Source organism: Choloepus didactylus, chromosome 7 (genome assembly GCF_015220235.1).
Source record: "Choloepus didactylus isolate mChoDid1 chromosome 7, mChoDid1.pri, whole genome shotgun sequence".
Lineage (NCBI taxonomy): Eukaryota > Metazoa > Chordata > Mammalia > Pilosa > Megalonychidae > Choloepus > Choloepus didactylus.
The window spans coordinates 10,831,221-10,843,291 of record NC_051313.1 but is presented as its reverse complement, the minus strand read 5'-3'; the positions used below and the strand labels follow the sequence as shown (position 1 = coordinate 10,843,291).

The 12,071-nt window shown below is 44.8% G+C and overlaps 1 protein-coding gene across 5 annotated transcripts in view; it reads right to left on the bottom strand.

Moving 5' to 3' along the window:
• Positions 1-12,071, bottom strand: part of MAP3K5 (mitogen-activated protein kinase kinase kinase 5) — a 216,719-nt gene that overhangs the window by 41,623 nt on the left and 163,025 nt on the right. For all 5 annotated transcript variants that reach the window (XM_037843559.1, XM_037843556.1, XM_037843560.1 and 2 more), the window contains 3 exons: positions 5,371-5,498; positions 4,814-4,950; positions 3,774-3,879 (listed from right to left, as the gene is read on the bottom strand). In XM_037843559.1, coding sequence (XP_037699487.1) covers positions 3,774-3,879; positions 4,814-4,950; positions 5,371-5,498 — 371 coding nt within the window. The remainder of the gene's footprint in view (positions 1-3,773; positions 3,880-4,813; positions 4,951-5,370; positions 5,499-12,071) is intronic.

Here is a 12,071-nt window from a genome sequence, read left to right as displayed (position 1 = left end):
TACAATCGATCCTCATTATTTGCAGATTCCATATTTATGAATTTGCCTATACGCTAAAATGAAGCTGGGGTTCCAAAATCAATACCCACAGCCCTTGCGTGGTTATCTGTGGACATGCGAAGCACTACCTGATGTGCAGTTCCCAGCTAAGGTCAAGCAATGTGACGTCCTGCCTTTGTGTTGGTCATACTAGAAACCAGTGTCCTTTTTGCAGCCTATTCGGTGCCATGTTTTCCACATGTTTAGGTTTTTGTTGGTGATATCGCTGTTTAAAACGGTCCAAGTGTAGTGCTGAAGTGCCATCTAGCCCGCCTAAGCACAAGGAGGCTGGGGTGTGCCTTAAGGGAAAATTCGTGTTCACTACGCCTCGTTCAGGCCTGGGTTTCTGTGCTGCTGGCAGTGAGTTCAACGTTAACGAACCAACAACATATTTAAGGAAGGCGTCTCTAAACAGAGACACATGAAACAAGGCTGGGCAGTGACCGGTTGATGAAGGTGCTAGGACCCGAAGCGGCAGGAACCTAAGCCTGTATTTCCCCAGGAGCAAAGGTTCCGTGTTTGCTAATTTACGGTTCACAACAACTTCGTAGAATATAACTAACACAAATAATGGAATCGGCTGCACGATGGAAAGTGATTGTTATGATACAACCGAGAAGTTAGGATTTAAGGACTGACGATGATTACTGAATCATTATACAGATTTTCCTTTTTACTTTCTGGTGTATTGGAGTAGATAGGGGGAAATATCTGAAACCTGAAAGCTGCCCTGATCTCTGATAATGATTGTAGAGCCTTTATCTTGTGCCCTTGTGACTGTAAAAACCTTGTGACTAACCTTCACTTGTACCCATTGATCCAGTTTTTCTACTTCAGAGTCTTATGATCACTAAAGACAGACAGCCCCTAATGTTTATTAATGAAGGGCCTTGGGCCAGCCCAGAACTAACCCACCCCAAGTGCAGAGTTATCTTGACAACTGAAGCTGGATTTAACCAAAATGGGCCTGCCTGACATGCGTAGTAGTTTAGACTTTAACCTACAAGTCACCTATACCTCATTATAATACTAAAAATCACGCCCATCATCATAATAAGGCTGCCATTTTCTTACATACGTTCTGTGACTAAGCATGTAGTCAATCTGTGCATGCTCAACAATTAGATCACTTCTAATTATATCATCTGGGGCCATCGTACTCTTTATCCTAAAACCTGCCCATCTTTTGATGCTATAAAACCATCAGAATTTCTGCTGTTTGGAGAGACAGATTTTGGACCGATAGGTCATCTGCTCTCCTGCTTCACACCTGGCAATAAAACTCCTCTCTTTGAAACCCTGTGTCTCAGGAATTGGTCATTTGAGCACATCAGGCAAAAGAACCCACTGCCTTGGTCCAGTGACAACGATCCCCTCAAAAAACAAAACAGAGCAGAGCAGGGGGTGCTGCCCTTGTAGGTGGGCAGTCGTGGCCGTCCTCGCTGGGAGGACGACACCTGGAGGAGGTGGGGAGGCTGGGGGTGCCGGGAGCTGGGGGATGGCCGAGCAGGGGACCAAGCCTGGGGCAGGGAAGGACACGCAGGCGTCCCGGGAGCCTGGAGCAGAGGCAGCAAGGGCGGTAGCGTTTACTCGGAAAGAACCTGGAAGCCAAGGGGGGCTCAGAGACAGGGCTGGGTTTGTGTTCTTGAAGGAGGGCTCAGGCTGCTGTGCCGGGAATGGACAGCAGGGGGCGAGGTGGGAGCCCGGAGTGACGCCCTGAGGACGAGGGTGGGGGGTGCTCAAGGAGTGGGTGAGTGGCCCAAGTTTGGACCAAGTTGAAGCACGAGCCAGAGGGCTTCCGCGATGGCTGGGGCTGGAGGGCGAGAAAGAGGGGGTGCCGCAGACAGCTCTAGGTTCCGAGGCGCCATTCACCGAGACAGGACAGGGACGGGTGTGGGTGGAACAGGTTTGGGGATAAGATCATGAATTCCACTTGGCATGTTAAGTCTAGTTTGAATCTCGGCTCTATCGCTTACCAGCTCTGTGATCTTGGGAAAGTTACCGAATCGCTTTGAACCTTAATTTTCTCACCCTCAGCTGGGAGACTGATACCTAAAGCTTTGGGAGGATGGATGGGTTTCAATGAAATAACACGTGGAAAGCACTTAGTGCAGAGTCATGTATGCAGTAAGCACTCCATAAGTGGTGGTGCCTGCTGCCTCCTCCCTCGCCACCTAGTGGGTGCGGTGAGGAACCTGGGGGTGACTGGGGAAGGACATCAGAATCCTGGTCACAAACATCACTCCCAAGACAGGCCAGAGGGAGAAGTTCAAGGCAAGGGCTCTGAGGGGGACAGGTTGATGGGAACGGCTTGGTGCTGGCTGGTGGTGAGGGGAGCACAACCTGTGAGTGTAATTATAACCCCCGGATTGTACACTTGATAGGGGTTAACACAGGAATCTTTATGTTGTATATATGTTACCACAATAAAAAATTATAAGATTGGTGGGAGCTAAGGAATTCACAGCATGCCCAAAGAACGTGTGTTCAAGTGAAGATTTTCCTCAGAAGTTACTGATTCTTGGCAGCATCTAAGATGCCTCTTGCCAAGCTGAGAGCATATGAGGAAAGAAATGTAAAGATCTTTGAAATTTTGAGTGGCTTGGAATTTATTTGGTTGGAAAAAATACATTATACATGCGTTTAATTCCATGCCCTGAGATGCCCATTGCCGGGGGCAGGAGGGGGTCCTCAAAGAAAACAGGGAATTTCTCTCTCCTACTTTCCCCTTCTAGGCTCCCAGAGCAGATCCTGCGGTGAGGTGGAAAGGAAGCTGGATCTGGGGAAGATGGTCAGAGCAGAGAGCCAAGGAGAGGGCAAAAATCCAAGGGGGCGTGGTCCCTTCTCTCCCAGCAACCTTCTTGCCAGTCAAATGAGGTGCCAGCACCCACCTCACGGGACTCAGAAATGGGTTTCAATGAAACAACACATGGAAAGCACTTAGTGCAGAGTAACGTATGCAGTAAGCACTCCATAAGCAGTGGGAAATGGAGCTGCCTTGCCAGTTTGCTTTACATTAGATCAAAGGTTACTCATTAGCCTTTTTTTTTGGCTAAATTTCTCTCTCTAATAGTAACAACTGGAGTGGTAGGAACTGGAAGGGAGACAAGTTTGAGGATCTGGGCGCCCTCCCCATGACCACTGACCATCGCGGGCCGTCACTGCTCTGCCTGAGCCTCAGTTTCCTCTTGTCTACTGTTACCGCTCGCTTGGGCTCCACCTTCCCAGAACTTTGCACCAGAGGCAGCTCCGTGGCTGCATTGCCTAAGTTCTCAAGCAAGTGCTCTCCCCACCCTACTTCTGTGGGGGTGAGTCACTTCCTCCTTCTGAATGGAAATGGGCAGGGGTTGTTTACGCTGCAGAGGAGGGGAAGAGGCTCCAGGCAGAGGAAGGAGGGGACGGGTCCCACGGAAAGCACCAGTCCAGTCGGAGTAAGAAGCCCAGAGAGGCTGGGCTAAGGAAACACTAAAAACAACAAGAACAACAACAAATTTTGCCTTGTCTTAGGCCAACCAAGAGAGAAGTAATGACATAAGAGGAAACACTGAGTTTTTTAAAACCTTGAGTAGCTTTAAGGAGATGGTGCAAGTCACATAAATGCAAACAAAGGGTCAGTTTAAATTCCGAATAACAATTTTCAGGGAACATCAACAGGTCTCTCTCTCACACCATGCTCAAACTTGGCAATTACTTCTTTAATTACAAAAAGCCGTATCATGGCTGAGAAGGCCTACCAGTGAAAGTTTCTGTGCATGGGTTTATGCCAGCGAGCCTCTTGGACGTCCCGAAGTCAGAGATCTTGAGAACTCCGCTGTAGGTATTAATCAACACGTTGTCCCCCTGGAGGGCAGAAGATTATTTGATCAAACACGTCCTTTCTTTCAGGACTCTCGTTGGTTGCAAGTCCAATAAGAAAAGGTGTCCGGAGGACAAACCAGGCCCTAACTCTGCACTCTTCACTCATTGCTTATTTCAACAGTGAATTCTTGTTCACAAATTCTCACTCACAATTTGCTACTCAAGTCACAAGGTCAAACAAGTTAGAGCTTAATGCAGTTCATAGATAGGTTGGGATCTGACACTGTGCCTTAGTGAAATTACAATATTTGTAACTTCCCAACCGCTTTATTTTTCTATGCCGGGTTACTTCTTTCCTTGGGATGCCTAGAGAATATAGCTATACGTACTGCAGATAAACGGCCATTTGGATTGATTTTAGGGTGGTCACATTAACTATTTTCAATAGCCCGGCCTTTGTAAAAAATTCGTTTTAGTTCTGGATTTCCTCTTTTACACAGAATCTAACAGAGTTATCTGATTTCATTTTGATCCAAGAGTACATGATGCTTGTGAGAAAGGAGATTCTATTTTTCCTTCCAGCCATTCACTCATTGATTCAATAAGTGTTTAATGAGTAGCTACTACGGGCAAGGTTACAAAGAGATCCTGTGAGCAACTCAGGAGCAGGGCCTGCGCCCCGTTCCCCTTGGTTCTGCTGCACTCTCACCCCTAAAAACACCTAACAGGGTGCCAGGCACACTGTGCGGGCTTAACCTTTGTTAGCTGAACTGATGTGAACTGAATCATGGTTCAGGAGCTTACCCCTCGAGGAGAAGAGAGAAGACATGAACACAAAGAACTGACTCAGGGTAGAGTGAGTCTTCTCTGTTTCTGCTGTTTCCGTTTTCAAGGAGTACTCACAACCCAGTACTCTTGCAAATAAAACAATTACCCACCAAGGAAATCAGGGAAATGAATCCTAGTGAGTCTTTACCTTTATATCCCGGTGAACTATCTGATTGTCGTGGAGGTATTTTAATCCTTCGAGTATTTGCTTGGTATAAAAGCCAATTGTTTGCTCATTGTCTTTTAATGGACCCCATTTGGAACGGAGGAGAGCAGAAAGACTTCCTGTAAAGTAGGTGAGAAAGAGTGGATAAAATCCCATCCAAATAGAGCTCTTTAAGCACATTAACAACGTAACATTAATTTAAAGCAGTATTTAATGGTTATTCACAGCGGTTCCAGGCAGTGCACGAGACCCGTGGGGTTCAAACATGGACAAGAAAGCATCCGTGCTCTGAAGACGCAATTTATCAAATACAGTAGAAGGGAAGGGCCACTCAATTGCTAACCTTAACCCAAGTTATGATTACGGACATCAAATGGTTTTGAAGTTTTTTATTATGTCTTACACATACTGCAAGGTAATACTTTCTCTTTCAATTTAGACAAATAAATACTTGTGATCTGGTAGATTCCATTCAATTTTACTCCTCTTCAAGGCCCTAGAAATTTTTTATTTTTTTAAAGAAAGAAAACATCTCCTACCTCCTGGGACCTGCTCCATGAAGATTTTAATGAAGCCATTTTCACTGAAAGAGCCCAGATACTGGACAATATTTTTGTGCTTCAGATGTTTATGCAATGCTATTTCTTCATGGAGAGGCTGGGAGTATCTGAAAGATATGCAAATGTTGGTGAGCTATTTATGTAGCCAGGCTTTATTTTAGCATATAAATTTAAGCAATACAGACTTAAAATGTTAGCTAAATATATGCCCATGCAAAAAAAGAACAAATGAAAGCTGACTTTCTAAGGTCTTTCTTTCTCATAAGATAAATTCTATGAAGTGGAGGCTGTGGTAGGGTTGGAGGGAAAATGTTTCAGGAAATGTTTTAAGCTCTTTGTATATATTAACTCATTTGTCACAAAGGACCCTATGAGGAAAGGGTATAGTAAGGACTTTGACCTCTAAATTTGGCCTTTGTCTGGCCCAGGGTGGGGGTTCCCGGGCCAGAGACCAACCCTGTGATGAGAGGGCTGGGCTCTGAGCCGGGTGATATTGGCCTGACTGGAGGGGAAGGGCGGGGGGCTGAGCTCAGCCAGTGGGCGCTGATTCCACCAGCCACGCTGGGCGAGGAGATCCCCCATAAAGACTCCAGACACCGGGAGCTTCTCTGGTTGGTGACGCACGTCACTGTGCTCAGAGGGGGCCATGTCCTGATGCCTCCAGAGAGGACACCAGAAGATTTGAGTTTGGGGACCCTCCCAGACCTGGTCCCATGCATCTCTTCTTTTGGCACTTTCTGATCTGTATCCTTCTTTGCTATAATAAACCTTCCTAAGTCCTATGAGTCGTTCCAATTATCAAAACTGAGGGGGTGGTGGGAACCTCCAAACTTGCAGCCAGTGCCTGAAGGGGGCAGCCCCTGGGCACAGCGCCCTTAGCCTGTGACGTCTGGCAATGACCACATGGACACACCAGCGAGGCGCAGGGTGAGGAGAGAAAGAAGATGGCGGGCGGCAAAACTGCCTGCTGACTACTACTAGGATCCCATTTTACAAGTGAGGAAATGGATTCAAGGAGGGTCTGACTAAACCCGCCCAAGACCACAGAGCTAGTAAGTGACAAAGTCGAACCCCGAGGAATCAATACCATCCACACAGCTTTCTGTCCACATTAACGGCACTTTTTATCTCACTGTTCTCATCAATACAACCTCACTTTCCCAGGCGACTCTTGCCCAGGAAGATGAAAATTGCAAGTTACTTTAATGTTCATTCCAGAACTTCCTGAAAGACCCGTCAACTCTTCAACAGAAAACAGAAAGCCATTTACACCCCAAGTCTCTTTGAGCCTTGCTTCAAAATCCTCACCAATTCTATGTATTTCATTATGATTTTTACCCAATTCTAACCATATCTCCACCTGAAAGACCAGCTTTAAACCAGGCTTCAAAATCATGTACTTGGTATATGTTGCTGAATCAAATTATAAAAGTATTTTATGGTTCTGGAACAGACCCAACAACACTTTGGATGATTATGTGAAGTACTGTAAAGCTTGTAGACTCTTAACAATCCTGAATTCAATGTGGCTGTAATATAATAATCATGTAACTAAACACAGTGGTGTGTCAGCAGTGATAAACAGAGACTCAGAGCCACCCCCTGGCGTTTAGGAAGTCTGCTTGCTGTTATGGAATGGAGGTTTCGGGTGTGAAAGTCACTACCTACTTATATAAACCTGCTAACTCATTGCTGCTTCGGCCTGACATGCAGGAAATGTGCACATCTTACACTGGCAGGTCTGTATCAGCAAATGGATTTTTTAATACCAATAACAAATATTAGAATTGCTTAGTATTGAATAATACTATTTTCATGAAGCCATATTCTCTACCGAATCCTATTAGATTTTATTCTTTTCTTCTTTCAGGGTATGCTATAGAGCTAAAGCAATTGGCAAGTTATAATAATCCAAATTCATTTGACTTAAATGACCTCATATAACCCATTAAACATGACTCAGAAAGCAGCCAGTGAAAAAAATGAATTGTATTTTAGATCTCTGACATTTTATTTGTCATCAGAATTTCTCCAGGAACCACAAAGGGCAGGTATTAAACAGATCCCCCTCAGATAGGAACAGTGATTTCCATTTTTATAACTGCTTGAATGAGACAACCTGTGAAATACCAATATCTAGTCTCCCAGTGAGATACTTAGGTAATGTCTCTCAACTATAAAGGCCTTTAAAAGTTACTTTTCCATGGGATTTCAAACACTTTACACTGCATCATGGAGACTCTTGATGGTGTAAGTTAGTGCCTAATATTGTGCCTATTCTAAAGATTTAGGAGATCAAGTTGATTTAGTAATCTGAAGCAAGCGATTAACTCAGTTTATTTTGAACACAAAGGTTCCCACCTCTTGACGTTTTTTGGAAATTCAAATCATGACTGCTTAAATTTAGGATCCTGGAGAAGTAAATATCCCTCCCTCAGCCTCAATGATTTAGACCAAGGATCGCTCAAAATTTGCAATTAGTCAGGTCTCACTCTAGCTAAGAATAAGATCTCTTTTCCGATATGGAAATTATTGGGAACACCCAGCAATTTTCACTAAGGTTAAGTGCCTGGTACTGAATAAGCATGAAATTATAATTTGTTCAGGTTAATAAGTAACGCTTTTTCATGGGAATTACAAGCAAATCATATTTCTTCTCAATTAGCTATAAAAATGCAAATAAGAAATGGTGTAATAGAAGACATCTATATATGGCTTTGAAAAATCTCTTAATCCACAGTATCTCCAGAGCAGCCCCTCCAAGTCAGTTCTCCACTTATAGCCGCCTAGGCCAGTGGTTCTCAAGCTTGACTGCACACTTGCACTCCAGGAGGGCTCTTAAAAACTCAGACCCCACCTCAGAATATTTGGAGGTGGGGCCTGAGCATCAGTATGTCTAAAAGTTGCCCATCAATTCCAATATATGGCTGACTGGAGAAAATCTGATTTAAATAGTTCAGGGGTGTGTACAATGTCCGAGGAGGAAGCCAACCTGAGGTGAACAACTTGTTGGGGAGCGAGTAAGAGGGTGTCCTTAAAATCCACCACCTCACTCTTACAACCACTCTGATCCTGGTAACGTGTCTTTCCAATGTGAAGGAAACACAGAAGAAACTGTTTCTGCTGCTGTGATCCTTCCCTACAGATGGTAATGTGCATTAGTTATATATAATTAATATTATATTATACATAAAGTTTATACATATAATTAATATATAATATGTATATATGCATGTATTACATATTATATGTATGCAATATGTATGGTCCTGGGTCATGCATTTTTCACATCCATCAAACTACTTTAGCACTTATCCTTTGTCACTGCTGTCATTTTAATGGAACATCTAAGCTTCTCCAGATGGGAACACCTTTGTTTGCTATGCCTTCCCCAAAACAATGTGATAGAATTCACTGTGATCTCTTTATACAAGTACCAGAAAGATGCACTGTACCAGCTGATGAAGGTAAGGGCTTGCCAGCCGAGTGCTTTCAAACAACCCACATTAGGCCAACTGCACTGCTGCAGGATGGGGCTGAAAACGTTTCGATGGTGCTGGTGTGTGTTGTGGGTATCCTGTGGCAGTTTAATCAACTTCAGCTACAAAGGTCATTTTAAAAGCGATCTTCTCCCAAGTGTCTTTTTAAATTCATCTGCTGGTGGAAGGGGAGGGGATGTGCCTAATGGTCAACAAATTTGGCCGCAGCAATTTGATAGCGGTGAGAGCATTAAATTTTACATTTTCTCAAAATCTACTCAATATTTATGACTTTGGAACCTATAGGAATGTTTTTTTAAAAATGTAAACATGACAACTTTATAAACATCATTATATGCATTCAATGAAAAATTTCTATCATCGCTTCAAAAGAATCCATCGGATGTCTCATGAATTAACAAAGAGAAAACTCTGAAACCAGGCCACAAAAGACGTAAACTTGAAACTATACATGTGGCTAGACAGCCACAGCGGGTGGCCTTCTTAGTATCTATTTTCACCCTTTCTGATTTTGCTTTGAGAAATGAAATGACCAGCCAGAAAGAACAGGGCTCCGAGCCTTCCGCAGTTAGGGATGGCTATTTTTGGCTCATGAAATAGAGGTGGATGTAGGCTAGACATTTCTGGGATGCTTTCCTTTTTCTTCTGCCTGCCTGGAATGCAAATACGGAGGCTGGAGGCAGGGCAGCCACTGCTGAAGTCACGCACTAAGGATGGACAGACAGACAGGTGGCTGGGACCTGGGACACTGGTTGTATGGGAGGGGGTGTTGTGTTTAGCTGGGGGCAGTCAGAGAAGTCCTTTCTGAGGACTTGGCATTTGAATTGAGAACTAAATGCTGAACCTCGGCAGTCCTGCCAAGACCTGGGGATGGGGGTGGGGGTGAGCCTCAGTGTGCCTTACGGACAGAAAGATGGCGATGTGGCCAGGCAGGAGGAGGGGGTGAAGATGGTGGCAGATCGCCTGTGGCTTTGGTGATTGGGGTCAGGGATCTGGATTTTATGCTGGTTGCTATAAGAATCAATTGTCGGGATTAAGCAGGAGGGACACGATGTGATTTTGCTGCAGAATATCTCCCTGGCTTCTCTGAGAAGGAAGGACTGGCAGGGTGGGGAGTGAAAGCAGAGAGCAGTTAGGAGGCAGTTGCAGGAAGAAGTTTGGGTGAGAGACCTGGGAGCTTAGACTGGGTTTGTGGCAGAGGTGATGGAAAGAGTAGAAAGGTTCCTGATCTACTACAGAGGCTGAGAGGGCAGGAATTCCTGATGGAGTGAATGCGGAGTGCGAGAGAAGGGGAGGAATCCAGACGAAGCCCAGGGTTTCACCAGAACCACTGCATGGACAAGGTGGCACTAACTGATGCAGAAAAAAACTGAGGTAGGGTATGTTTGTAGGTAAACATCCAGAGTTCACTTTTGGCCGTTGGTATGGATTGAATTGTGTCCCCCAAAAAGATATGTTGACATCTATGCCAGTTTGTATATTTACATCCCCCAGAAAAAGCCATATTCTTTAATGCATTCTTGTGGGGGCAGACATATTAGTGTGGATTGGGTTGGAACCTATTGGTTCAATGTCGATGTGATGCAGCCAACTGTAGATGATAAGTCTGATTGGATAATTTCCATGGAGGCATGGCCCCACCCATTGAGCGTGGGCCTTGTTTAATTTTCTGGAGCACTATACAAGCTCAGACAGAAGGAGCTCATAGAGAGCTGGAGCTGAGACAGATATTTTGAAGATGGCCTTTGGAAGCTGATGTAGAAATTTTGGAGAATGACATTTTGAAATGCAAGCAGGACTCCAGAGCAGATGCCAGCCATGTGCCTTCACAGCTAACAGAGGTTTTCCGGATGCCAATGGCCTTTCTCCAGTGAAGATACCCTCTGTTGATGGACACTTTATGGCCTGAAGACTATAACTGTGTAATCAAATAAACCCCCTTTTATAAAAGCCAATCCATTTATGGTGTTTTACATTCCAGCAGCATTAGCAAACTAGAACAACATCCTAACCTGTGAGCGTGACCCTATTTGGAAACAGGGTCTTTGAAGAAGTAATCAAGTTAAGAGAAGGTCCTACTGGGTTTGGACAGGAGCTAATCCGGCATGAGTGACATCCTTGTAAGAAGAGGAGAAGCAGCACAGGGACACAGATGCAGAGGGAAGGAGGCCGCGTGAGGCAGAGGCAGAGACTGAAGTGATGCAGGGACAAGCCAGGGAGCCTCCAGTGTGGCTGGTCACCAACAGAAGCTGACAGAGGCCAGGAAGGGTTCTCCCTGGAGCCTGCAGAGGGAGCATCTTACTTGTGGACTTCCAGCCTCCAGAACTGTGAGAGAAATCATTTCTGTTGTTTGAAGCCACCAACTTTGTGGTGCTTTGATACAGAAGCCCTAAGAAATGAATTCAGCCACATTAAGCTTGAGATGCCCTTCAGACTTACAAGTGAAGATATTGGGTTGACAGAGGACTCCCTCAGTTCAACCATGGTCAAAGGCAAGTGGACTCAAGAGCAGCTGAAAGGGGCCTGTGACTTAGCTCAGAAATAAAGTTTGGCCAAATAAGGACCATGTGACAACTCAATCCAATCTTCTCTCCTTCAGATTCTGAGTACACTACCCATAGCAAATGTCCATGGTTGACTTCGGGAGCAGTATCTACAGAGAGAAGACATAAGAGAAGCCAAGAGGCAGCAGAAATCCTGAGGCTGAGAGAATGGTTAGTTGGAGAAGCAGCCAAGGCTGGGACAGCAGATGATCCTGCTACTCGAGGTGATGGTTACTCTGTGTGCAACCAAATGGTTATTCGGTCAAACACTATGTCCAGGTGCTGTTGTAAAGACATTTTGTGGATGTGGTCTACATCTACAGTCATTGACTTTAAGTAAAGGGGATCACCCTCAATGATGTGGGAGAACCGCACCTGATCAGCTGAAGACCTTAAGAGCCAAAACTGAGAAGAAATTCTGCCTTAATACTGGAGCATACAAATCCTGCTGAGCTGCCAGCCTGCCCTACAAACTTCAGTCTCAAGACTTCAACATCCACTCTTACCAGAACTTTCAGCATCCCCTATAGGTGTCTGATTTGCCAGCCTCCACAATCATGAGCCAATTCCTTAAAATAAATCCATATAGCTATATCTAAATCTGTATCTATATCTATAGTATATCCATTTGTAACCA